The sequence below is a fragment of the Pongo abelii genome, chromosome 22 (genome assembly GCF_028885655.2).
Source record: "Pongo abelii isolate AG06213 chromosome 22, NHGRI_mPonAbe1-v2.0_pri, whole genome shotgun sequence".
Classification (NCBI taxonomy): Eukaryota; Metazoa; Chordata; class Mammalia; order Primates; family Hominidae; genus Pongo; species Pongo abelii.
In genome coordinates, this window is record NC_072007.2 from 47398883 (window position 1) to 47426803 (window position 27921).

At 41.0% G+C, this 27921-nt stretch overlaps 2 protein-coding genes and 1 long non-coding RNA gene across 28 annotated transcripts in view; 2 read left to right on the forward strand and 1 right to left on the reverse strand.

The window, feature by feature from the left end:
- PIGP (phosphatidylinositol glycan anchor biosynthesis class P) overlaps positions 1-15246 on the reverse strand; it is a 38115-nt gene extending 22869 nt beyond the window's left edge. The window contains exons 1-5 of one of the 8 annotated variants that reach the window (XM_009233940.4): positions 15079-15246; positions 14444-14547; positions 11552-11624; positions 9257-9375; positions 5614-7657 (exon numbers count right to left, since the gene is read on the reverse strand). In XM_009233940.4, the coding sequence (XP_009232215.1) occupies positions 7527-7657; positions 9257-9375; positions 11552-11624; positions 14444-14525 (405 nt within the window). In that variant the 5' untranslated portion in view covers positions 14526-14547; positions 15079-15246 and the 3' untranslated portion in view covers positions 5614-7526. 8 annotated transcript variants of the gene reach the window in all.
- Positions 2353-3324, forward strand: LOC129052319 (uncharacterized). Its single transcript, XR_008517317.2, has 2 exons — positions 2353-2490; positions 3060-3324. It is a non-coding gene; the product is annotated as an uncharacterized LOC129052319 (long non-coding RNA).
- TTC3 (tetratricopeptide repeat domain 3) overlaps positions 15216-27921 on the forward strand; it is a 130780-nt gene continuing 118074 nt past the window's right edge. For 9 of the 19 annotated variants that reach the window (XM_054542495.2, XM_054542498.2, XM_054542494.2 and 6 more), the window contains exon 1: positions 15279-15504. In XM_054542495.2, the coding sequence (XP_054398470.2) occupies positions 15450-15504 (55 nt within the window). In that variant the 5' untranslated portion in view covers positions 15279-15449. Of the gene's footprint in view, positions 26378-27921 lie in introns of all 19 variants that reach the window. The other 10 variants (XM_063720888.1, XM_054542501.2, XM_024239257.3 and 7 more) reach the window with 6 other exon arrangements.

The window sequence follows — 27921 nt, forward strand, 5'->3', positions numbered from 1 at the left end:
CCAAAGCCCATGCTCTTTTTACTTTGCTCCTTGGAGGTTGGCCACTTAAGTGCCATTTATTTATTTATTCACTATTTGTTTATTTGAATAAAAATACTGAGTTTTTATTCACTATTTGAATAAAAATACTGAGTTTTGTTAGTATTCCAATTTGCAAATTAAAACTACATACCATTCCTTAATTTCTTAGCAAAAGTGGGACAAGTGGTAATTACTGAGCCACTTTCTGGCATCTGGCCCACTTTTTGTTGCTCTATTCTGGGCCACCACATGCCTCGTTAAAAATGGGGAACTATTTCAAAGGAAGATGGGGAGAACAAACACAGAGATGTCAGACGCCTCTGCCACAGGGCGTGTGCCCAAACCCAGCAGTGATGGCTGCGGGTCCTGAGACTGAGACAGGCGGACAGAGACCAATACAGTTGGTGTGCAGCACCCATGGAGGAGGGCCTTGAATAGCGGGTTGGTTGAGACACGGTCCTCTGGACACAGAGCTCCAAGCCCTGTGAGCCTTTGGCAGTTTGTGAGGGAAGGGAGGGAGGAGGTGGAACCATGAGCCTCGATAAGGCACAATGGCAGTGACAGCAAATACCATAGATTAAAAACCAGTATCCTCTTCCATTTTCTTTGATAGAATAAGCATAAGTAACCCAAAGGAGGGTCAGGAAATCCCACAATAAATGACTCTGAAATGTCTGTTAACAATAAACCGTGGAAAATCAAAGCATATTCAGTTAGATTAGGAAAAATGGGAACACCATGACATTTTGTATACTCCAAATTTGAAGAACAATATATAAGGGTAGATGGGTAATCCCCAGTGTTGGTGAGTTATATGGAGTAAACTGATAGAATCCTTTTGGGGATCACTCTGGTGTTTTATATTAAGTGTCTTGGTCTGTTTTGTACTAGTATTATTTGTATTAGTCCATTCTTACACTGCTACAAAGATACTACCTGAGACTGGGTAATTTACAAACAGGAGGTTTAATTGACTCACAGTTCCACATGGCTGGGGAGGCCTCAGGAAACTTACATTCATGGCAGAAGGTGAAGGGGAAGCAAGGCATGTCTTACATAGTGGAAGGAGAGAGAGATAAAGTGCAGGGGAAACTGCCACTTTTAAACCATCAGATCTCGTGAGGCCCCCCTCACTATCACAAGAACAGCTTCCGGGAAACCACTCCCATGATCCAGTCACCTCCCAGCAGGTCCCTCCCTCAACATGTGGGGATTAAAATTTGAGATGAGATTTGGGTGGGGACACAGAGCTGAACCATATCAACATTCAAGCTCTTTGACCCTGTAGTAATTCCAATATAAGAAGCCTAGCCCAAGGACACAATCTCATAAAGTTTATCCACAAAAGATGTTTGTTGTACTCATTGTTTAAAATAGGGGAAAACAGAAGATAACCCAAGTGGCTAGTGTCTGGCAGCCATCATGTTTTTGCCTCAACAATTGCAACACTTCTGCCTTTTTGGGGTAGTAGTGAGGAAGCCACTTCTGCCACTCTGTCTTCCCTATATTCTTTTTTATTTTTTGAGATGGAGTTTCACTCTTGTTGCCCAGGCTGGAGTGCAATGGAGCAATCTCGGCTCACTGCAACCTCCACCTCCCGGGTTCAAGCGATTCTCCTGCCTCAGCCTCCTGAGTAGCTGGGATTACAGGTGCCCACCTCCATGCCCGGCTAATTTTGTTTTTAGTAGAGACAGGGTTTATCCATGTTGGTCAGGCTGGTCTCAAACTTCCGACCTCAGGTGATCCACATGCCTTGGCCTCCCAAATTGCTGAGATTACAGGTGTGAGCCACCGCGCCCAGCCCCCCATATTCTTTATACCCCCGGGAAGAGCTGTGACTTAGCTGATGGGTGAAAATGAGCCACGAGTGACTGCATAGAGTTGTCTGCTATCCACCTGGCCCTGCCACCTCCTGAGCATGCAGCTGGTCAGGCCATGTCTCTAGGTCTGCAGGCCCAGTCCTCCTCACATCAGTCCCCAAGTCTAGATTTAGGGAAGAAAGCATGATTTTGGCTTCAGGCTTATGCAGCACTTGAAAATCTGGCTCCATCAGTAACAAGGTAGACACTGTATTTTAATTCTGGCCAGGTGCGTAAGTCCTTCACAGAATGGTGGTGAGGAGTGAGTGACTGAACTTTCCCCAGGATGTGCCCACCCATGGTGCATTCACTGAGAACATTCAAAAGAGGTTGCCTTAGAAACCAAAGTATCACAGGGAGGGATGGGCCTCTTGGGGCAGCAGCAGCAGCTGATGCAGGCTGACTCACAGCTGCTTCTAATATGCCAGGCTTTGTGTAAACAGGCTTTATGACACAAGTGGGCTGACTACAGTGCGATTGGAGTGTGACATCTGAGTCACTGTGAGGCTCTAGCTGGCTTCTTCCGGCCCTGGCCATAGGGTCCCCTGTGACTGTAACCTATACAAGCAGAGCTTGGGCATGCTGGATTTGCAGAAATAACCTTAGGCAGGTATTGAATTATTGGACATTAATTTCCCCTGCATTGTGTGAAAATATAAATCTTGGTCCACAAATGCCCTTGTTCAAGATTGTATTTTCCACAATGCCATCATTTCTCACTCTGTGAGTCCTTTGGTCCCTAATTGAGATTTCCATTGCATTTCTGACCTCTGAGACTTAAGTGGTGATGAGGCACAGAGAGGAAAAGAACATCTGTTCCTCAGTCATAGGTCCAGATAGGTAATCACTGAAACATCCACTGTGCTTGTCCATGTGGCCCTGTTCAGATTTGGTGGCTACCTCAAAGTGCAGTTCTTTGAAAACTAAACTCTGTTATGTTAAGCCATTGACAATTTAGGATAATTATTTATTTATTTATTTTACCATGGAATGACAAACTCTTCTGACTAGAAAAGTTGGGATAAGTACATTTCCTCCCAACCCAAAATAGTGAATAGTGCCACCATGAACCTAATTGTGTTAAACTGAGTGACTGAGACCCATGAAAACTGCCACAGCCCGACCCGCACCCCAGCAAGATGAATCAAGAAGAATCTCTTTTCTCTTCCTTTTTCACAGCCTGACCTGTACCCCAGCAAGATGAATCAAGAAGAATCTCTTTTCTCTTCCTTTTTCACAGCCTGACCTGTACCCCAGCAAGATGAATCAAGAAGAATCTCTTTTCTCTTCCTTTTTCACAGCCTGACCTACACCCCAGCAAGATGAATCAAGAAGAATCTCTCTTTCCTCTTCCATTTTCTGTCTTCCTTTCCCCATGTCCCATCAAGTCTGTTCTAGTTACTGGCTGGTGGGTCTGTACTATACAATGTACTGGGTTCCAGCACTATTGCTGTAGGAGTTGATTTATTTGGGTTTTCAAAGTTCTATGGGCATGGGACTGTTAATATGACATTTTTGTATAGCCTACTGAATCTTTAAAAAAGCGGGAGATGCAATAAATTTTGGGTTGGGTCAATGTGCTTAAGGAATGACTCCCATTCTTATGACAGCCTAGGCAGCAGCTTCTTGAGGAAACCCAAGCATCTGATTGAGATCCTTTTAACTAAAACAGGGCAGTTCAAGACATTAGGGAGAGCAGAATTTTGGATTTAAATTATGTTGGCTTTTCATTAGGTGATTTCATGCTTGGGCTTTTATCTCTCCCTGGGAGTTGAATCACTGGAGAAGGTTTTGTTAATATATGGAAATTTTTGTATTATTGAAACTTTCTATTTGGAGTATTTTAGGCTATTATTTGGGCTCATTGCAAAACAGTGTCTTTCAAACTTTTTTCTTAAATTAGGACATGCATTACACATCATGGCAGAAGCACAATTTTTACAAAACAAAAACATCTCACACCCTGGGCAACACAGGGAGACCCTGTCACTACAAAAAAAAAATAAAAAGATTAGCTAGGCATAGTGGTGCATGCCTGTGGTCATAGCTACTTGGGAGGCTGAGGTGGGAGGATCGCTTGAGCCTGGGAGTTCAAGGCTGCAGTGAGCCATGATGGCACCACTGCATTCCAGCTTGGGCAACAGGGTGAGACCCTGTCTCAAAAAAAACAAAAACAAAAAACATCTCAGCTGGAGTTCTGAAAGCAGAGACGGGGACAAAGGCTTGTGTGCAGGCAGTTTACTGGGAAAGTGACCACAGAGAGCAGGGCCAAGTGGCACAGGGTGCAAAACACATCAGACAGACAAGCACATGGGCTGAGTCCACCACCATCGTGGCAACCGCAGCTCAATCCCATGAGACCTTCTGAGGAGCTCATGGAATGCAGTGCAGAACTGTCTCCTCCGGGCTGAAAGGATGTGTATATCCACTGATACCTGTCCCAGGTTGGGCTCCAGGCTGGTCCTATGGGTGTTAACCCCTCTCCTTCCAGAGTGTACTATAAGGGGCACCTATGTGGATTTGGTTGAATTCGCATGAACTGTTTGGGGCATCAGTGGCTGGAGTAAGAGGTGAACAGAGAGGCTCTGAAGTGGTTCAAAGAGATGTTCAGTCAAAATATTTACCCTTACCGAGTGCAATGCACTGACATATTCTACTCTAGCTCATCACACACACACTAGTGGAGGCCCACTAACCAGTGGTTCTCAAAGTCCGGGGGTCCCAAGACCATATTTCAGGGGGCCTATGAGGTCAAAACTATTTTCCTAATACTGCTGAGATGTTTCGTTTTTTTCATCCTCGTTCTCTCATGACTATGCAGCGGAGCTTTCCAGAGGCTTCGTGAAAGGCGCTAATGTCACAGACTGAATGCACAAGCAGATATGAAAACCGGCTGTGTTCCATGAAGCCAGACATTAAAGAGACTTGCAGAAATGTAAAACAATTCTACTTGTCTCACTGAATTTTTTTGTTTTAGAAAATACAGTTATTTCTCACAAAATATGTTAAATTTGTTCTTTTAGAATCAGCTTAGTATTACAACAATGATTTGGGTGAAATGTTTCTGTAACAGAAATTTTGTTTCTCATTATGTGATAAGAGTTAATTTTGTAACTAAAAGGTAATGCATTTATTATCTATAAACAAATATTTAAAAATTGTCTATTTTAATTTTTAAATATATCTACATACACAAAAGGTCTTCGGGGCTCTCATTCTTTACAAGAATAAAGGGGTCCTAAGATTTTCAGAAAAGGCAGAGAATTGCTGCACTAAACTGATCATGACCCTCAAAAACACTGCTGCCCATAGTTTGCAAAACATTGGTGTTCCTTTCATGACCTGTAAGGACAGAGTGGTTGGAAACCAGAACGAAAAGTTAATCTGAGGCTTAACGTGCAATAGAACACTAGAGTCCACGAAGGTTCTATTCTGACCCATTTCAACCCCATTTCAGGCCCATCACCGGTCTGAGGGGAAGACAAGGGAATACCGCTGACATGAGCAGGAGTCTCACAAAGATGGGAGGGAACTGCTCGGATAACTGCTGGCTTTCTCTTCCAAAGCTTACAGCTACTGCCCTGCTTGACCAAAACTCAGTTAAGTCTAATCATGTAAGGGAGTCCAATCATGTAACGGAGTCATTCTCGACCATGGCTGCATATTGGAAGCATCTGGAAGATGTTAAAAAATTACCCCTGCCTGTGCTCTACTCCAGACCAATGAGTCAACATTTTCTGGACGTAGGCATAGGTACTGTTTTTTTTTCCCTTTTTATTGAGGTGTAACTTGCATCAGAAGCAGAAATCTTAATAACTTAATGATTTTTTAAAAACATGTATTACCTCCATGTAACCATAACCACCATCTAGATCAAGATGTAGGGCATTTTCAATTCACCAGCAGGCTCCTTCATGCCTCCTCCTAGTTAATACTCTTCTCCAAAGGTAACCATTATTCTAATATTTGCCACCATAGATTAGTTTTTCCTGATTTTGAACTTCAAATAAAGGGAACCACGCAGTAGTTTACTCTTTTGTGTCTGGCTTTTTTTGCCCAATGTTATGGCCATATTAATTCATATTATTAGGTAGAGAAGTAATGCATTCTTGTTTGCATGGCTGTGTAGTGTTCAATTGTAGAAACAGTCCATGATTTATTTATCATTCTATACTTGGTAGAGTTCGCTGGTTCCCTTAACACTGCTTTTTTTTTTTTTCTTTTTTTTTGAGACGGTTGCCAAGGTAACCGTCTCGCTCTGTTGCCAAGGCTGGAGTGCAGTGGCACGATCTCGGCTCACTGCAATCTCTGCCTCCCAGGCTCAAGCAATTCTCCTGCCTCAGCCTTCCGAGTAGCTGGGATTACAGACGCCTGTCACCACGCCTGACTAATTTTTGTATTTTTAGTAGATATGGGGTTTTGCCACGTTGGCCAGGCTGGTCTCCAACTCCTGACCTCAGGTGATCCAGCCACCTCAACCTCGCAAAATGCTGGGATTACAGGCGTGAACCACCACGTCCAGTCCCCTTATACTGCTCTTAAGTGTGGTGACATGCTATCACCATAAAATAACAGGAACTGGGACAAACTAGGGAACAGGAAAAGCAGATTCATGTTATCCATCTCATGCTTACTGGGTAAGGATATGGTTATTGTCCCCTTCCCAGCTCCTCCTCTGAATCTATTCTCTATTCACCAATCAGAATCACTTTTAAAAAACAGAAATCAGGCCATGTCACTCCTTTCCTTCAAGACTCCCAACAGCTTGATCCTAAAGTGCCTCAAACTCATCACACTTACACTTAAATCCACACTTCCTACACCAGCCTACAAAGCCCTTCACAATCTGGGCCCGGTCTCTCCAGGCTCACCTGGGACCACATTCTCTCTCGTTTGGAATGCTCTATGCCCAATGCCAGTCTTCTCTCTGTTCTTACGACACACCAAGTTCCTTCCCACCTTATGGTTTTTGCCTCACCTGCTTTATGCTTAGATCCCAACAGCCTCTCTCTGAGAGGCCTTCCTTGACCACCCAGTGTGAACTAGTCATCCGTTTGCATTCTAGAATACATTATCTTAATTCTTTGCATAGCACTCATCAAATTACGTTTCCTTGTTTATTTGCTTAGTTGCTTCACCCTGCTTCTAAAAATATAAGCTCTTTGAGAGAATCTTACCATTACTTCATCCTCAGTGCCTAGAAAAATACCTGGTAACACAGTGAGTACTCAACAAATATTTGCATCTTAGACATGAATCTGATGGCACAAGTACTAACTATACCCTTCCCTAAAACTAAGGGTTTGAATTCTGGGCCCCTCAGGACAAACAGGAGGAAGGACATCATTGCCCTTTGCAAATTACAATATAAATGCCTCTCTGGAGGAACTTCTTGATTATACTGACACTGATTTTTTTTTTAAGTCTGCTATATGGTAATGCAATATTGTATTTATTCTGTTCATTAACAACTAATACTTGAGAACATTTACAATATTCATTGAACATAATCTAAGAGAAGGTCAACTTACATTTTTTACTTCTCCTCTATTAATAAGACAGATGGTCAAATTAATTTATGATCAAAATTATAACGGCAAAAACATAAATAAATACGTGCTTGGTGTTAGTATGGTTACATACAATTCAGTTTTCGGTGTAAAGTTCTTTGGCTGCAAGAAAGAACATTTGGTTTACTTCACTAATAGAAATATCTCTTAATGCTGGAATGGCCTCCTCTTGGTATTTCTTCTGCTGTTGATTTCTAGCATAGTTATCTGTAAGAAAAGACCAAAAAGCTCTGTTTACCCAAGCAATTTCTTCTACAGTCTCTGTGTCTGATGGAGACCCACCACATAGTTTACTAGGCTGACATCTGGATAGTGACAAACATCATGTTTAACATAATTAAATGATTACTTAAATCCTCTCTTCAGAATAAATGTCCCAATTAAAATAAAAACATCCCCATCTCTACTAAAAACACACACACAAAAAATTAGCCGGGCAAGGTGGTGGGCGCCTGTAGTCCCACCTACTCAAGAGGCTGAGGCAGGAGAATGGCGTGAACCCGGGGGGGGCGGAGCCTGCAGTGAGCCGAGATAGCGCCACTGCATTCCAGCCTGGGTGACAGAGCGAGACTCCATCTCAAAAAAAAAATAAATAAATAAATAAATAAAAATAAAAAAACAAAAACACAATCAGTAAAGTACTTTTTTCATCTCTAACTTGGAAAGAAATTAATATTTTAATCAACCATACAATGATGATTGAAGTCTCATTTGCACATTTCTCATGGGAACAGAATTATATCCAGGCCTTGAAAATGTATTTAAATCAACACTGCAAAACTATTAAATCATTTGGTATAAATATTCATGCAAACTTAACAATTTCCCCTCTTTGCACAAATTACCTATTTGCTGCCAATTCCAATCAAGAATGCATGGAATGCAGTGTATTAGAAAGACATTTAAAAATAACAGAATTGATTTTCAAAATACATTGTAGAGGCTAATAAAGGTTTTGAAAAGTTGAAAAATCATACCAGGGAACTTAAAAAATACTTTACTTTCTAGAATTTAAGCAAGCTCAGGAGTCTGATTTATTTTCATCTTTAGACTTGAAAGAACTTTAAAAAAATAAAACCAGACGAATGTGTTGTGGCTCTTTTATCCACTTAATCGGAATAAAGAGTACACAGTGATCCTGAGGAGGATACACACCCCCAAAGTCCTTTTTCTGAACAAGGTCTGCGTGTACTATTTGCTATCCCTTGATCAACGGTGTCTGTTTCCCTCAGGCAAAGTTAATGGGAACATATTATAAACACATATAGCATATACTTGTGGTTTTTATGGGAACATATACCTGCTAACCAGTGCTATAATTCATTATAATTTATTTCCTCCATGAATATAGCTAGTGCATATTCATCAGAACTTAATTCCTTCATGCAAATATTTCCTTTTGTATAAGTTTGTATTCATTTCTCTTAGTAGCTTCTTTTTACTGTCCCAGTGTGTGTGTGTGTGTGTGTGTGTGTGTGTGTGTGTGTGTGTGTGTGTGTGTGTGTGTGTGTGTGTGTGTGTGTGTGTGTGTGTGTGTGTGTGTGTGTGTGTGTGTGTGTGTGTGTGTTTTCTTTTAGGATGGAGTTTCACTCTTGTCACCCAAGCTGGAGTGCAGTGGCGGGATCTTGGCTCACTGCAACCTCTGCCTCCTGGGTTCAAGTGATTCTCCCGCCTCAGCCTCCCAAGTAGCTGGGATTACAGACGCGCACCACCAACGTGGGTTTTGCAGCCCGTTCTTTGTTGCTTTTCTGGGTAAAAAACTCCACTCTTTCATTGCCCCAGAACTTTCCTTTTATATAAAGTTACCTGTGATTGTATGAATGGAGTCGAGTGGAGAGGTACTCATCATGTTAATCCCAAACAAGAGCACGTAGCCAATTACTATAGCAATAAGGAGGTAGACAGGTAACGCAACTGCCCAATATCTGCCAAAGAGAATATTAAAGTACATAATAGACACTTTAAAAAAGTTGTAATTCTCAAGAGTCGGTCACAAAGCCAACACTTTTTTAAATTTAAATTTTATAAAGTAATATGTGTACATAAGAGACAAAGTTCCACAAGGCTTATAATGAAAAACTGCAGTCCTCTATCCCACCATCCCAACCCTGGGGTCTCACTCTCCAAAAAGAAATGCTTTGAGCACTTGAGCTGTCTTCTGGTACTTACCTCCTCATTGCTACAAAACATGCTCATATTACCATTTCCTCATTTTTTTCCATTACAGACATTTTCTCTAGGCTTCCTAATATGGAGATGAGGAATCAACCTCCTCCTATCCTCTTCTATACTTACATCACAATTTCTCATTATAGCAGCAGGTTTTAGAAATAATTGTACCTACACAAACAATTTTGCAACTGAGGATCTTAGTACATTATTATTATATATTTTCTTGTACAACTTTTTTTTTCTGGAATAATTACATCTTTTTGTCTGTTCACTTGGTTTCCCGGGTATCCACCAATATCAGAGCCCTCAAATTCTCTGATAGGACTCTATTATGCCTCTCAGTATCATTATGTACATGGAGTGCTATTTTTGAGTGGTTTTTTTTTTTTTTCTTTTTTTTGAGAAAGCATTTCCCTCTGTCACCCAGGCTGGAGTGCAATGGCATGATCATGGATCACTAGCCTCAACCTGCTAAGCTCACTTCAGCCCTGCAAGTAACTGGGACTATAGGCACACACCACTACACCTGGCTAATTTTTAATTTTTTTTGTAGAAATGGGGTCTTGAAATGTTGGCCAGAGGTTTTTTTTTTTTTTAAAATGATTTGTTCTCTATTATTTTCTCTTTCTGGAACTTCTAATAGTTTGATTTTTAACCATTATACTTTCTTCTATTTTCATTTTTTTTGTTCTAACTTCTAGAGATTAACTTTGTTTTATTTTCCAATCTTTCAATTAAAATTTTAATTTTTGTTATCATGTTTACAATTTCCAAATACAATAATTTCCTGTTTGCATAGCATTCTGTTCTTGTTTCATAGTTATAATTGTTTCTTACCGCTGAGAATTTTATGTTATTTAAAATTTTTTTTCTGTTTCCTGCATTATCTCTATTTCCTTCAAATTCCCTTTACTTTTCTGCTTTTTCATTTCATGCTAGAGGCTTTCTTTTAATGTCTGGTAACTTAGAGTAGTCCATTCATATTTAAAAATGAAGTGCTAACAAGTGAGTTGGAAGCACTATGTGTATGTGGGCAGGGATGGTCAATTGGTCAGCCTTACTCTAAGAGACTTGGCCACTTCACTAGGGTCCTCTAAATGTCAGAAATTATAGATCCTTTCTCTCGGGCTGGTCAGCTTCCTCAGGAAAGAACTATCTATCTTTTTCTGTGAGGAGTAGGGTGGTATAAGCCTGGAAGCCCCAAGAGGGAAGATGGAAGATGGAGCAGCAGGTAAACCTTCTCATTAAGCCATGTAGATTTTCACTTACTTCCCTGTTTTCAGTAAGATGCCTCATTCCCACACTCAGACTTAGTGGCCCCCATGCTAGAGACTCTTACTTAACCTTGCCAGAGAGTAAAACTCCTGTTTTCTGCAGGGGAGGGCAAGGCGGGCCTCCCAGCTTTGAGGGCTGAGGGAGATTTGAAGGCTGAAGCCTTCATATGTTCTTTAAACATGTTTTCAGTCCAACCCAGAATTAAAGAGCTACCTGGTACCCCAATGTCTCAGCTATTCTGGAGTTCTAGGGCACAAATATTCTTGCTGGCTTCCCTACTTCAGCAACGTGAAAATCACAGAAACAAAGGCAGTTACCTCTCACCTATCGCAATCCACTTTCCAAAATGTGGTTGATATCTCTTTTCTGCTATAGTATTGTTTCTGTGGTTTGTATCTTCAGTTTTTTTTTTTTCCTGTAGGGTCATTTTAACAAGATTTTTGGAGGAAATGGATGGAGATAAACGTGTGTTCATGCTACCATCTTTAATTAGAGATGTATCAATAGCGATCTTTAAAAAGCTTTCAATTTCTATATGGCTATTCATGAATTTTAAGGGAACAAATATTTAAGATTTGGGTAGGTTTAAGAAATGATATGACTCCTCAAAACAGCATTAATTATATCCTCATTTAAGAAATATATTAAACTTACTTTTGAGGCCAATAGGTTAAACCTAAAGAGTTTAGCCAAGATTCAGGAATAAAGGCCCACACGAGGTAAAGTACTGTAGAAAAGAAAAAGAAAAAAAAGAGGAAGAGAAGTCAGTAAGACATACATCTAATCTATCAACCTATTAAGATTCAGATACAACAGAAAAGCTCTTTTGAAGTGTCCCTGATTCACTCAGAAATGATTTTTGCCTCCTTTCAGTTCTTCTAGCTCCTTGTTTGCACAATTCTTATAATACTTATAATTACTGTATTAGTCTTTTTTTTTTAACATCTTAACTCTCACATTATATTTTAAGCAATTCAAGGATACAAATCATGGCTTAGCAATTGTTGTAATCCTTATTACCTAGCAATTTGCTTTATGTACAGTAAGTGTTCAATACTTCATCCCCACAAGGTTGAAGTAATTATAGATATTTAATTGCTCAAAGGGAAATTTACCTATCCTAGTTCTCATCCACCACATACTGAGCTTCTGCCCTATCTCCCAGAGTACAATGTTATTTCCCTCAATCCCAAATCTCGGCACTCTTTACTGTTATCCTACCATAACAACAATGGCTAAGTTCTGAGCACTCACTGTGGGTTAAGCACAGTTCCAAGCATTCTGTACGCATTAAGATAATCCTCCAAGACAATCCTCCAAGGCAAGTATGCAATTTTAAATGATGAGGAAATGGAAGCTTAGAAAGGATACATCACCTACCCAAGGTAAGCGGCAGAGACAAATTTTAACTACCTACTACATCAGTGATGATGCATTCTTTTCTTAACAAATATGTATTACAGAATTCTGTATGTCAGGAGTGTGAGACACAATATTGAATCCAAAAGAGATGGCTTCTGCCCTCCCTAAACTAAAAATCTAGTGGTGAATAGAGAAGACTAAATTGGTATTTTCACTACATTGTGGTAAGCGCTCATGAATGAGTAATAAAAGATGACATAGAAGCACATTAGAAGGCCCTCCTTCCACTCCGTATCCTCCTTCCCCTTGCTTAATTTCTCCCCATAGTACGTTATCACCTGATACTATACACGTTTTTCTTATTTAATTTGCCCATTGACTATCTCCCCCTAGCATGAGAATAAAGACTCAAAGCAGGGCATTTTTGGCTGTTTTGGTCCTTCCTGGCCTATAACAGTGCCTGGTACATGGTAAGCACCAATAAATACTTGAATTACTTTTTGGTTGTGGGTATCATGGAATTTAATTTTGTTTTGAGACAGTTTCGCTCTTGTTGCCCAGGCTAGAGTGCAATAGTGCAATCTCAGCTCACGGCAACCTCCGCCTCCCGGGTTCGAGCGATTCTCCTGCCTCAGCCTCCCGAGTAGCTGGGGTTACAGGCATGCATCACCATCCTGGCTAATTTTGTATTTTTAGTAGAGGCGGGGTTTTTCCATGTTGGTCTGGCTGGTCTCAAACTCCCGACCTCTGGTGATCTGCCTGCCTTGGCCACCCAAAGTGTCGGGATTACAGGCGTGAGCCACCGCGCCGGCCAGAATTTAAGCCTTAAAGTGATTGCTTTTATTTATTCACATAGCTTCTAATCCTTGACACACTCTTTGAACAAGGATTTACAAAAGTGCTAACAATAACATCAATAGCTAACACTTATTAAGTCCTTAACTGTTCCTAGGCGTTATTTTACATGCTTTACATAAATTACCCCAGTTAATCCTCACAACAGTCAGAAGAGGCAGCAGAGTGAAGTCAGCCAGTGTATTTGGGTTCAAATTTAGAAGGCTTTTATTTAGTAGCTTTGCAATCTTGAGCAAGTTACTGAAACCAGAGGATGCTCATCTTTAAAGGACAGTAATAACAGAACCTACCCCATAGAACTCTTTCATGCGTCATAAGCATTTAATAACCATCATTATCACTACCCTTTTACAGATAAGGAACCTGAGGCTCAAAAAATTTGCTGAGTGTCCCAGCTCACATGGCTAATCTGTGGAGGAGTCAGAATTTGAACTCAGTTGTAACTTCTTCACTTCACTTCAGTTGTAATAGCCTGGCCATTACATTCATCTGCAAGCTGTACTGATGGTGCAGGCTGATATATTTTAGTTAGGGTTCAGAAGTACTACCACTCGTCCACTTTCCTGGTTTCCAAAGAGTTGCAGAACGTTGGATCAGGGACATTCAATTTTCTCCCTCTTGTGTGCCTCAAAATTCCCAAATCATTTTGGGGAGAGACTTGGGACTCGCTGTGTGACTGGGCACATTAGTGTCTCAGTGAGCGTCAGTCTCCTTATCTGTAAAATGGAATGTTATGGGGTTAAATTAACGGAGATCCAGGACGCAAAGGACACACCTTTCAACCCGACTTCTCTGGCCTACTTCTTTTGTTCCCCAGATCCCGCAGGGCACACTGGTGCCATCACAAGCTCCTCGGGTCCAAACCCTCTCACGCCCTCATTCAAGGCCCTTCCACTTCTTCCCTCCCTCCACTCTTTTCTAATCAGCATCAGTGCCAGGGGGAAAGGCCTCAGTAGAAAGCCTTGACTTTCCAGTCTGGTTTCAATGTCTCTCCACCGTGCTCCCTGACACTCATCACACTGAGCATTAACTGTAGATTTACCCATCTGTCTCCTCCACAAGACCACGACCTCCTTAAGGGCAGGGACCAGGCTTTATTCACTTTGCCATCGCGTCTGGTGCTGTATAAATATTTGTAGAGACTAAAACCTCCTAGGCTACTGCTGGCACACGGAACACTCAACAAACACGAGATCCCTTCAGATTTTCTTAAAAAGAGACATAGGGAGAAAGAATAAACAGTTCATGTGTGCAGTCTAACCAATGTATTCTTCCCTTGTCACTGAACGCCAGAAAAAGCCCCTGGCCATCCATCAGGAAAGTACTTACTGAAGCCAAATTGGGAGCTTAAGAAAAGAACAAAGCCATAAATCGCTCTTTCTGGCAATGGCGACGGTGAATTTTCCACCATTTTTCCTGGGGCTTTAGACAATCTGTGGAAAAGGAACACAATCAGCCGTCAGCGATGTGCTCCCTGGCACCATTGGTCCATTCTCGCCTCCTCGCTCCGCCGGGGGTATACCGCCTCCGCCGCGCAGAACCGCCTCCCGCGCCTCCGTCCGCAACCCGCGCCCCCGCCTCGCGCGCACACAGGCACTCAGGCTGGCGCGCGACCCGCAACAGAAGGGGTGGCGGAGGATAGGGCAGGGAGGGGGGTTCTTGGGGGAACAGACGCGCGCTCCAGCTCTGCAAGCGTGGCCTCCCTATGGGAGGGGAGGGCAGGGAACAAGGCTCGCGCGGCGCCCAACAGCATGCGGGCCTACTAGGTCGCGGCGCCCAGGCCCCGGGCCCCGCCCATTCGTGGAGACTTCTATTTCTCATTCGAGGCGGGGTATTGGGGGCACTCGACCTCGGGTCCTTCATACGCCCACCCAGGCCCCTCCTGACACCTCGGCCACCTCAGCACTGAGTTCTCTGCGCAAGCGCCGACGGGGGAGCCGCAGTGGGGGAGAAAAGCGGAAAACCTGAGGGAAAAGCCTAGGCGCGACGGCAACCCCCACTGTGGCGCAGGCGCACGACGACCCTCCCCGGATGGGAGCCAGCGAGCGCGGGGGCGGGCGTGATCCCGCGGCTTGCTAAGGCGAAGGAGGGGGCGGTGGGGTGCGACTGCGCACGCGCGCTGCCAGCCCACGTGACGCACCTCCCTTTAGCGCCGCCACCCGCTCCCTCCCGCCGTCGGCTGACGTGGAGGGCCGGAGGTGGCGGCGGCGGCGGCGGCAGCTGTTGCTGCTGCTGCTGCCCGCGTCCGAGGCTCGCGGGCGGCGGGCCCGGGTGAGTGCACACCCGGCGCGCTGCCGGGCTCCCGGATGTGTCACCTAGTCCCGCTGCAGCCGAGATGCCGGGGGAGCGGGGCCTTCCACACCCCCTCCGTGGGTGTGTGGTGAGTGTGGGTGTGTGCGCGTCGCCTCGCGTCCCTCGCTGCGGTGCCTGCTGTGTCTGCATGGGTTGGGGGCCCGCGCGATGAGGGGGTGTGGCCGCCATTGCCTGCCCCAGTGGGTTTGCCCCCTTGGTCTGGTGCCCCTTCGGGAGCGAGGCCCTGGGATGCCGGTGCGAGAGTGGCAGTAGTCTCTTTGTGCGCATCCCCCCGCTGCCAGTGCCTCGGCCGGTGCGTGGCTGACACCCCCGCTGGGTGGAGGCGCCCGCGCTCGCGTGTCGCCTCGTGGCCCCCTTTGTGTCGGTGTCCGCGCTCCCTGGCGGCTGCGTGGGCGCTCTCGGCCTCGCAGGTGGCCCCCCTTTGTGTTACTGCCCTGTCTGTGGGCTGCGCGTCCCCTAGCGCGCGTGGCCGCGCCTTCTGCAATCGCGACCCCCGCCTAGAGCCTTGCTCGCGCAAGTGTGCGCCCTTGCGTGTCTCCGAGTGACCCAGAGTGTCTGCGCATGGGTCCTGTTGAGTGCGTGATCTCTTGTGTGCCGGTTTAGTTCTGTCGAGTGGGTCTCTCTTGTGTGCAGGTTTCGTTGGTGAGTGTTCGTGAACGTTCGTGCACACCCCTTGCTGTGTGTGCGTGTGTTCACGACTCTGTTGCCACCTGTTTTCGTGTGAACTGGCAGTCCAGTCCAGGGCCTGTCCCCACGGACCGGACCCAGGAGGGGGGTAACCTCGCCGCTCCCCTCGCCCCCGCGCCTCTTTCTGAGCATTCTCTCCCACAGACGCTAATGGGAAGAGGGGTGGACAGGATCGAGTCTGGCCAGCTGTTCCGCAGTGTTGACGCTGCCAGTGTGGCCTCCAGCCAGCCTGTTCAGGGGACAGAATAGTGGGAGCAAAGATTAAAAATGAAGCCGAGACGTAGGTGAATTTGGGCTGGTACCAGTGCGCCGTGCCTTTTCCAGAGGTGCCCTGGACGCCAAAACCCCCTCAGTTGCAGAGACCTTTCAAAATACATGCACACTCCTACTGGGCGATGCTGTCCTTAGGCGTTCTTGATGATATTTAATGGTTTATAGAGTATTTTATGGCATTCACCTAAATCTCTATTTTGCCCAATATCCTGGCGAGGGAAACAAGGTAGAAATGTTACAGATTTTACTCCTCCGGAGGGAGTCTTTTCCTTATAACTAGGACCCTAGTTAGGACATTTTTTTGTTGCAAGAAATTTGCGATTTATCCTAAGGAAAATGGGATATAGTATAAGGACACCTAGGGTAAGAAACTTCAAACCCATTAGGGACCCAGCTACTGCTCCGTTTGCTCAAGGTTTCGTGCTTGAGCAAACGGCTGCGTTTTGTTGTCTTTGTTCTGCCCAATTTTTTATTGTCTAATTTTCCTTTTTTTCTTTTAATTTCTGGAATATTTCAAATATCGAATACAGAGGGGGAGCTAACCAACCCATGATTCAGATTTTACAGACGTGGTTATTTAATCTTTTGCCAAATTTACTTCAGATGTTCTTTTTTTTTTTTAAAGAAATAAAATGGCTCTCAGTTCCTTCCCCTCCTTTTCTAGAGATAGCCACTGCGTTGAGGTTTGTGTATATCTTTACTTGGCATATTTTATACTTTGATCATGGTGAATCCATATACAATATAATTGTTTGTTTTTAAACTTTAATGGTATTAAAATATACATGCTTTTTTGCAACTTGCTGGTTTTTTTTTTTTTTTGCTCAGCATCGTATTTTGAGGTTTATATATGAACAGATTGAATAATTGTGTTATCTTTGGTTCATTCATTTTAATTGCTGGTATAGAATTGCGTTGTATGAATATACCATATTTATTTATACATTCACCTGTTGATAGACTTTGAACTTGTTTCAGTTTTTGACTCTTAAAAACAGTCCTGCAATAAATATCTTTGTACTTGTCTGCTTGTGCACACATTTGGAAGTTTCTGTAGGAAATACACCTAAGTAGTAGATTTGCTGGATTGTAGGCTATGTGCATCTTCAACTTAACCAAGTATCACAGAAGCTCTCGAAGTGGTTGTACCAATTTTCACTGTCACCGGTGTTGAGTGAGAACACCATTTTCTCACAACCCTGCTAACACTTTATGTTATTAGACTTTACATTTTTGCCGTCTCTTTACTGACCAGCTTCCTTATGACTTTTGGTTGCTGCTAAATTTGCTTGTAGCCACCTTGGCTTCTCTTATAGCTCTGTGTCAGCCTATGGATTTATCTCTTACAGCTAATTGGCTTAGTCTTTATCTCCTTTGGTTCTCATAAGATTAATTCCAATGAGCATTTATTGTATACCTAATGTATGTCAGTTCCTATGGTTGATGTATAGATAGAATTTCCATGATATGTTAAATATGTACCTCTTTAGTGGCAGGTTAGGTGATTTAATTAAAAGTATTTTTTCATATGATGAATGTTTAAAAAAATTTTTCTTTTCCTCTCCATTTTATTGTAGTATTTAATAAATTCAAAATATATGTAAAACATATGCAAGCTGTATAGCAGAACAATAAAATGAACACCTATGAATTCACCACTCAATCCAATAATCAGAATGACCAGTATTGAATGTGCTTACTTCCAGAGGTGACTACCATCCTGAATTGTGTATATTATGCCTTGTTTTTAAAAATAATTTTATCAGATATGTATACATCCCTCAAAAATGTATTGTATGGTTTCTGTTGTTTTTGAGTAGAAAAAAATCATATTGGGTATAGTTTTCTGGGACTTGCTTATTTCACTTGATGTTTCTGAGTTAGTAATATTCGGTATAGATGTAAGTCATTAATTTTCACTGCTGTGTAGTATTCCATGTGTGAATATAACACAGTGTATGCATTCTTCTGTTGATGGGCATTTTGGTTGTTTCTAGGTTTTGCTGTTATGAAGTTATATACTTTTTGGTTCACAGTTGTAAGAATTTTTCTAATTTTCACACTGGGGTATATGAGCCCCAGAGGAATAATGAAGATTTGCTAAGGAGTGTGTGGGTACAAATGATGTTAATGAATCAGTTTCTAGATCATTACATTCCGTAGGTACTCTTTCCTAAAAATGGTAATGCCTGAGGCCTCCTGCTAGTGCTACTTTCTCACTTTATGTTTCTAACATTGCACTTTACATAAGAAAGGCAAACCACAGGTTCTTGTGGAATCTTACTATGGCATTGCCCTAAGTGGGAAAACTCACTTGGGGAAAAAAAAGGGATTTTTTTTTTTTTTTTTTGAGTGGAGTTTTGCTCTTTTTGCCCAGGCTGGAGGGCAGTGGCATGATCTCGGCTCACTGCAACCTCTGCCTCCCAAGTTCAAGTGATTCTCTTGCCTCAGCCTCCCGAGTAGCTGGGATTACAGGTGCGCACCACCACACCCGGCTAATTTTGTATTTTTAGTAGAGACGGGGTTTCACCATGTTGGCTAGTCACGTCTTGAACTCCTGACCTCAGGTGATCTGCCCGGCTCGGCCTCCCAAAGTGCTGGGATTACAGGCTTAAGCCATCACGCCTGGCCTACAAAGGGATAATTTAAAATACCGCTATAGTGTTAGGGAAAGCCTCTTTTAATCCTGGCACTTCCCCATCCATTTCCTTAAGAGATATATTTCCAATACAGTTTCTTTTTTTTTTTTTTTTTTAATGTTATCAGGATATGTTTTTTGGCCAACCATATGCTGGTAATAATTATACATTTAAAAGAATGAGATATCAGTTTTACTTTAAAATGTCACTGTGATGTTCTAGAAATTCACCCTTTGCAATTATTTAATCTCGTGGTGATATTTTTTAAATCTCATCTTAATGGGTAAGGGGTATCCAATTTTAAAAAGCACTTTTGGTGGTTTGCGAGCAAAAAAAAAGGTTAAAATACCACCATGTTAATTTGTTCAGCAGCAAAAGAAAAAGAAAAGAGAAAGAAATACTGCCATATCACTATAGTAAGCTGTTTGCTAGAAATGGGATTGCTAGATCAAGGGGTATGAATGATCAGCTTTGCAAAATAATGTCAGATTACTTTCTGAAGGGGTTGTATCAGTTTGTACTTTGGCCAGCAGTTTTGTCTGTTTATATACTTTGATCAACAATGTGTAAGAGTTACAGTTGATCTACAACCTCTCCAACACTTGTTATTGTCAGGCTTAATATTTGCCAATGGAATGGGTATGAAATGATGCATCATTGTGGTTTTAATTTGCATTTTTTGTTATTAATGAGATTGAGCATCTTTTGTATGTTTATGAACTGTCTTTGTTTCCTTTTTATGAAATATCTAGTCATATATTTTACCCTTTGTTCTGATGAGTTGTCTTTTAAAACTGATAAACTGGTAACATTGATTATGTGCATTGTAAATATCTTTTTCTGGTTTGTGGCCTTTCTACTCTTTATGGTGTATTTTGGTGAACAGCAGTTCTTAATTTTAACATAATCTAATTGGAACCTTTCTTGCCCTGGGCTTATAAAGACATTCCTCTGTTTCTTTTTAGAGGTTTTAAAATGATGTCTTCCACATTTAAGTTCGTAATTTATCTGGAATTGATTTTTGTGTATGTTCTGAGATAGTGATCCACATTCTTTTTGTTTTTCTCCTGTGTGGTTCTAATTATCCCTGTACCATGTATTGAATTGGCCCTCTGTTCACCAGTGGTCTGCTATGCCATCTCTTTTACATGTTTAGTTACTACCTGCATGGGTCTGTTTTTGGCTTGCCTTTCTGTGTCACTTGTCACCTTGTCTGTCTCTGTGTTCATACCACACTGTCTTAATCATTAATACTATAGTTTTACTTGAAATCTTGGTATCTGGGGAGGACTTGAATCTCACCTATTTTTGGTCATTTGTTCTTAAGAATTAGCTTGTTACATGACATGAAAAACCCTTTGGGTATTAATTAGAATTAATTGAATCAGTTTGGGGGAGAATCGAAATCTTTAAGATTTTGATCCTTTTTATCTAAGAATATGGTATGTATCTCTATTTGTTTAAGGTTTTAGTGTAGTTTTATAATATTCTCCATAGAGGTCTTCCACTTTTTATATGTTAATTCCGATGTTATTGTTTTTGTTGCTATTATAAATGGTGGTGTTCTTAAAGATTCTATTTTAACTTTATTGTTAGTAAATATTTTAACTTACTTATTGTTAAATAGAAATTTAATGAATTTTTTAAAATATTGACCCTTTAGTCATCCACTTGATAAACTTACTACTTCTAATATTTTTTCTGAAATTCCTTTGTGTTTTCTGTGTGGATAATTATATCATTTGCAAATAGTGACAGTTTTGGTTCTTTCATTCTAGTTATTTTTGCTTTAAATTTATTCTTTTTTTGGTCTTAAATGTGCTGGCATACTTTATACTTATGTTCAATGGAAGTGATTAGGGTTGTTCATTAGAAGCGATTATAGTGGGCATAGAGGTCTTGTTCTCAATTTTAAAGAGAATATTTCTCAGCTGAGAATAACATTTGCTATGAATTTTTGTAGATACCTTTGATTAAGTTAGGGAAGTCTTTGCAGTTGTCACATGCTTTTGTGCATTTGTTGAGAATATCTTGTGTCTTTTCTCCTTTAATCTGTTAAATGTAATGAATTCTGTTTTATAGATTTAAAACTGTTCATTTTCTTTTATATTCTTTCTTGAGATAAACCTAAATTGGTCTTTATAGATCATATTTTTATGAACTACTAGATTGAGTTTGCTCATATTTTATTTAGATTTTTGTGTCTGTTTATGGCTAGAATCACTTCTCATTTTTTATTGGCTGTCTTATCTGACTTGGGTATTAAAGTTACACTGACTTTATACCATGAGTTAGAGAGTAGTTCCTCTTTTTCTGTTCCCTGGGAGAATTTGGATTGGAGTGATTTGTTTCTTAAAAGCTTGGTGGAACTTAACTATAAGGTCATTTGGATCTAATGTTTTCTTCTTGGAGGTTTAGTAGTAATTAGCAGTTGAATAGTCATAGGACTGTTCAGGTATTCTATTTCTTTTAGTCAGTTTTGGTAAGTTTTAGAAATTTGTCCTTTCATCATAATTTTTAAGTTCTTCACATCAAGTTTATGGTATGGTTTTTTGTTTGTTTGTTTTTGTTTTGTTTTTTTTTTTTTGAGGTGGAGTCTTCCTCTGTTGCCCAGGCTGGAGTAGTGCAGTGGTGCCATCTCATTGCAACCTCCGTCTCCCGGGTTCAAGCGATTCTCCTGCCTCAGCCTCCCAAGTAGCTGGGATTACAGGTGTGCGCCACCATGCTTGGCTAACTTTTTTGTATTTTTAATAGAGACGGAGTTTCACCATGTTGGCCAGGCTCCTCACAAACTCCTGACCTCAAGTGGTCCGCCCACCTCGGCCTCCCAAAGTGCTAGGATTACAGGCATGAGCCACTGCTCATGGTATGGCATTAATTCTCTTTTTAGTCTGTTTTATTTGTGTATGTGTTCCCCTTTTCTCATGTTGAATATTATTTATGTCTGACTTCTCTTTCTTGATCAGTCTTAGTAAAAGTTTGTCCATTTTTTAAATCTTGGCAAAGGATTAACTTTTGGCCTAATTTGTTCTATTATTTGTTTTTTATTTCATTGATCTTTTTTCCCTTTTATTCATTTTACTTTCAGTTTATTATTTACTATTTTTCTCACTTAAATTACACACTTAACATTAATTTTCAACCATTCTTATTTCCTAGTATGAGCATGCAAGGCTGTAAACTTCCTCAAAGTTCATTTTTGCTTATCTAACATAGTTTAATTTATAGTGTTTTCATTAACTTTCAAATCTAAGTATTTTTAAAATTTCTATTTTGATTTTTTCTTTGACTTATGAGTTACTTAGACATTTTTAAATTTTCAAATGTGTCTGTATTAAGTTATTTTCCTTTAATTATTGATTTCTTAATTGTGTTGCCAGAGAATATTTTATCTTTTTAACATCTTTGTTTTTGCCCTTGCTTTATGGCCTTGTACATAGTGAATTATTAGAACTGTTTTGTGTATACTTGTGAAGAGTATATATTGTGTAATTGTTAAGTGTCTATTAGGTAAAGCTTGTTATTTGTGTTGTTCTGATAGTCTTTATCCTTATTAATTTTTGTTTATCCTATCATTAACCGAGAGAAGTGTGTTGCAATATTCCACCATTACTAGTTTCTAACAGATTTCCTGTAGTTCTAACAATTTTTGTTCTTCTGTATTTTGAGACTTTTATTAGCTACATGCAAGCTTAACATTATTTTCCTAGTGGCTCGAACCTTTACTATATTGTAATCTTCTCTAAGTTTACTTCTTTGTCTTAGAGGCTTTCTGTCTGATCCCATCTTTCTTTTGGTGCTAATTTACCTGGAATATTCTTTTCCTTCATTTTACTTTGATTTTTTTAGTGTCCTCACATTTTAAGTGTCTCTTATAAGGGACATATTACTGGATTTTTCTTTTAATCTCACCAGACAACCTCTGTCTTTTAATTGGTATGTTCCAAGTGTCTTGGTTGGTGGTTGACTCGGTTTTAGATATTAAAAAAAATCTAAAAGTATTTTTATTTTACCTTTGTTCTTGACAGATCATTTTGATGGATGTACAATTGTAGGTTGGTGTTTCATTTCTGTCAGTAGGATAGGAATACTATTCTGCTGTTGCTTATACAAAGTGTGCTGCTAGTTTTATTTATGCTTTTTTTTTTTTTTTTTTTGAGGTGGAGTCTTGCTCTGTTGCTAGGCTGGAGTGCAATGGCGCGATCTTGGCTCACTGCAACCTCCGCTTCCCAGATTCAAGTGATTCTCCTGCCTCAGACTCCCGAGTAGCTGGGACTACAGGCGCCTGCCACCATGCCTGGCCAATTTTTGTATTTTTAGTAGAGACGGGGTTTCACCATGTTGGCCAGGATGGTCTTGATCTCTTGACCTCGTGATCTGCCCACCTCAGCCTCCCAAAGTGCTGGGATTACAGGCATGAGCCACTGTGCCCAGCCTATTTATGCATTTTTGAAGAAAATATCCTTTTTCTTTTAGTTACATTGGATTTTCTGTCTTTGGTGTTACATCATTTCACTTCTAAGTCTAGATCGAGATTATATTTATCCTATTTTGGATGCATGTGTTTCATGATTCTGCATTTTGTCTTTCATGAGATCTAGAAGTTTCTGAGCCCTGTATTCTTTAAATATTATGTCTCATTAGTCTCTTCTCTCCTGCTGGAACTTTAACTGGATATATATATACACTAAACTGTTTCCAGATCACTTATTCTTTATCTTTCATATTTTTTATCTCTGTTTCTCTTTACCAGAATTTAAGTGCTGGGTAATTTCATAAGGCATATATTTTAGTTCACCGATTTTCTCTTCAACTGTGCCTAATATCCTCTGTAACCCATCCCATCTCTTTTTTTTTCTTTTAACAATTGCATTTTTAATTACTTTTTTTTTTTTTTTTTTTAAGATGGAGTCTTCGCTGTGTCGCCCAGGCTGGAGTGCGGTGGCGTGATCTCAGCTCACTGCAAGCTCCGCCTCCCGGGTTCACGCCATTCTCCTGCCTCAGCCTCCCGAGTAGCTGGGACTACAGGTGCCTGCTACCACGCCCGGCTAATTTTTTTGTATTTTTAGTAGAGACGGGGTTTCACCGTGTTAGCCAGGATGGTCTCGATCTCCTGACCTCGTCATCTGCTCGCCTCGGCCTTCCAGAGTGCTGGGATTACAGGCGTGAGCCACCGCACCCGGCCGCATTTTTAATTTCTAAAAGTTCTGCCTGGTTCTTTTTTGATATGCCCAGTCATTCTTCATGTTCTCATGTTATATGCTGATTTTTGTGACTCTATAGCTATTCTGTAGACTATATCAGACATTCTCAATGTCTGATATCCTTGAGGAGGGGGATGTCTAAATTTATTGCTTTTTTTTTTTTTTTTTCCTGTTGTCTCTCCCTCAATGTAGCTGTCACCTCATGTGTTTGGTGATCATTGATTATGAACTTCTGTTTGATCTTTGTGGGAATCTTGAGAGTCTAATTTGAGGATGCTTTCTTTCTGAAAGCATTTCTATCAGCTTTGTCTGGGAGCCAGGAAGTTTAGCTGGCATCACTTTTGAATTCCTACATTTTGCTTCTGGCCCAGGGCTCAGTGTCGTGATCCTATTACTGCTCTTGGCACCACTGCTTGTAGCACTAAACTGTAGCCAAGTTTAATTTCTAGCTCAAGGTTTGTTGCTTTTGCATGGAGAGGGTGCCTTCAAATGTTTCCCTATTTCTATGATCTCAGCAAAAACATCCAAAAAGTGTTTTTTTTTTTAATCTAGGATCTACCTTTTTCCTCCCAACAGTACATTCCCCCAGAGTGTCTAGTTCACCATAACTGATGGGATCAGAAGCTCTTTATTTTAATATTTAATTTTAGTAGTATATTTTTGTTTGTATTATAAAAAATTTTATGGTACCAAACAAGCTTTCTTGGTGATATCAACATTTCTATTAAAACTAGTTTACATCTAAGTTAAGATTTGAGTTATCCTAAAGAAAACTATTAAGTAAATAGCAGTATAGATGACAAGTGGATTGCACAATATATCCTCTGGATCCATAGTGACCCTACAGAGATAAACCTGTGATGGTCAAACAGTGTGAAAACTGCTGTCAGAGACATGGGCAGGGTGCTCTTGTTTACAGAGAAGAGGTGCAAAAATCAACTTGATGGTAGTGGGAAGATCAGGAAATGCTTCCCGAAATTGGGTATTAAGAACTAATAGACATTAGGTGGTTGCGGAATAAGTTTTGCTTAGGAAGGACAAGCAGTTGGGTATGACTGGCTTCTAGGTTGTGTGTCGTGGAGTGACTGGGGTTAAAAGCAGGAGCAAGATCACAAAAGGTCTTCTATGCTTATATTAGGGAAGTTGGACTTTATTCTCAAGCTGAAGGGAAGCTGTTGCATGGTTTTAAGCAGTAAAGTGATATGATCAGAGTTTTAGAGGATGCCAAGATTGAAGGCAAGCCTGACCAGTTAGGAGACTTCTTGTTAAATTAGTTCAGAGGAAAAACAGTGAAGGCAGTGGCACTGGGCATAAAGAAGTATATGTGTGCTAATTTTAGATTTCTTAGGGAAGCAGAAATGACGAGAGTTAGTGGTCCGTTGGACAGAAATATTGAAGGAGACTGGGGAGTCTAGGTTGACTCCCAGGGTTTAGGTATGGGCAGTAAAATGGCATGTAGAACAATTAACTGATAAACAGCATACAGAAAGAGGAAAGAACTTGGTTTCAAATGTTTATTTTTGAGGAAAAGATGTTTGTTTTTGAACTTCCTGATTCAGAGGGGCTTGTGGGACATCTTGGTTAAGATCCTGTAGTAGTTCTAGTAGGGTCTAGAAGTCAAAAGATACAACCCCGCCTGGAAGGATTTGGGAGTCTTCAGCATTTGGAAGTTTGGAAGCCATTGTTTACTGCAGTGCATATGAGATAATTTAAACTGGTACATAGATAAACACTTGAAAAAATTTTAATAGATAGGAATTTAATGTGTATGAGAAACATAACTTGCACATCTAACCTTTGATAATTATGGACATTATCACTTAGGCCAAGTGAGCTCAATAAAAGGGAAATATTAATTAAAAATATATGTGATACATGGAAATGGCAAAAATCACGGTGAATCTATGCAAACGATGCAAGTTCAGAAAGTGCTGTGTTAAGTCATGGGTGTGGTGGATAAATTCACCCAAGGAGAGAGTAAGAGTGAGAAGAAAAGAGAGTTGACATTGGGTGGCAGGGAATGGAGAAGAAGAACCCATGAAGGAAACTGAGGAAGAGCAGCCAGACGAATAGGAGGAAAACCAGGAGAAGATGGTCTTTGGAGTCCAAATGAAGAGTTCTGAGGAGGAAGTGGTCCACAGCGTCAAGTAAGTTGTAAGCTGAAAAGTGCTCTTTGGATTTAGCAATTAAGGTAGACTATTTAGCTGGAAGCATCCAAACAGTGGATTTTAAAAATACTCCTCTAACATTAATGTTAATGATAACTGGTATTTATAGCATTTCCAATATACCTGGTACTCTTCTAAGCTCTTTTCATGTATTAACTGATTGATCAGGTAGGTAGTATCGTTAACCCCATTTGATATGCAAGGAAACACAGAGGAAGCACAGAGAGGTTAAGTAACTTGCCCAAGATCACACACCCAAGGAAACAAGAGGGCCAGGATTCAAGCCCAGAGTCTTGGCTGCAGAGTCCATGTTCTTAACCACTTTGTCACATTGCCTCTCTAGTTAAAAACAAAATACAAGGCCGGGTGCGGTGGCTCACGCCTGTAATCCCAGCACTTTGGGAGGCCGAGGCGGGCAGATCACAAGGTCAGGAGTTCAAGACCAGCCTGGCCAATATGGTGAAATCCCGTCTCTACTAAAAATACAAAAATTAGCTGGGCGTGGTGGTAGGCGCCTGTAGTCCTGGCTACTTGGGAGGCCGAGGCAGGAGAATCGCTCGAACCTGGGAAGTGGAGGTTGCAGTGAGCTGAGATTGTGCCAATGCACTCCAGCCTGGGCGACAGAGTGAGACTGTCTCAAAAAAAAAAAAAAAAAAAAAACCAAAACAAAATAGAAAATAAAATTTACCCCCAGTGTCGTAATTACAGTACAATTGGTGCTGTGTGTGTTATCAGTGAGATTTGCTAGGCTTGAGTGACCAGTATCAGTCTGCCAGGTATGAGCGCATTAATTGTATTGTAATTGACGCCATGATGTGCGGGCTGTGACAGTTCTTGGCTCTTTCTGTATTTTATGCCAAAAAAATTTGTAAGACAAGTGAGTTTAGCATATACCTCATATTATGTGCTATAGTTTGGGTGCTCCAGTATCTTATGTTTTCTGGTCATTGTTCACTTTTAGAGTTAAATTTTTTAAACTCTAGAAATATTCATGCAGAATAGGTCAGGTTCTAGACATTATAGATAACCAGTCTTTTGTGGAAGGTCATTAATGATCCTAATGAAAGCAGTTTCTCTTGAATGGTCGAAGTGGAAACCAAATCGTAGGAAACTGAAAGTGAATGAGAATGGAGGATTCAGATGGGTGAAAAACGAAGAGTTCTTGATGAAGTTGAAGAATGGCTGTGGTAGGAAATCAGGAAGACATGAGCCGTAATGACTCTTGGCTATGGTCAGAGAGGAGCTAATAAAAGATTTAACAACTGGTTTCGACCCAGGCAGTAATCTGAGGTGTCACCCTGGGGTGGGAGAGCCTACTGAGGTAGGCAGTGAAGTTCATGTTAGTTGAGGAGGTTGTTAAACTACAAGGCTAGGGTATTGTGTGCATGGACCTCGATGTGTCTGGGATGATGATAGAATTTGGAAGAAAGAGAAAAACACTGTGAACTAGTTGCCAGTGATCTTGAAATGTGACAGTAACTAAGAGATAAATAGGTGACAATGACAGGAAAATTAGATGTAGT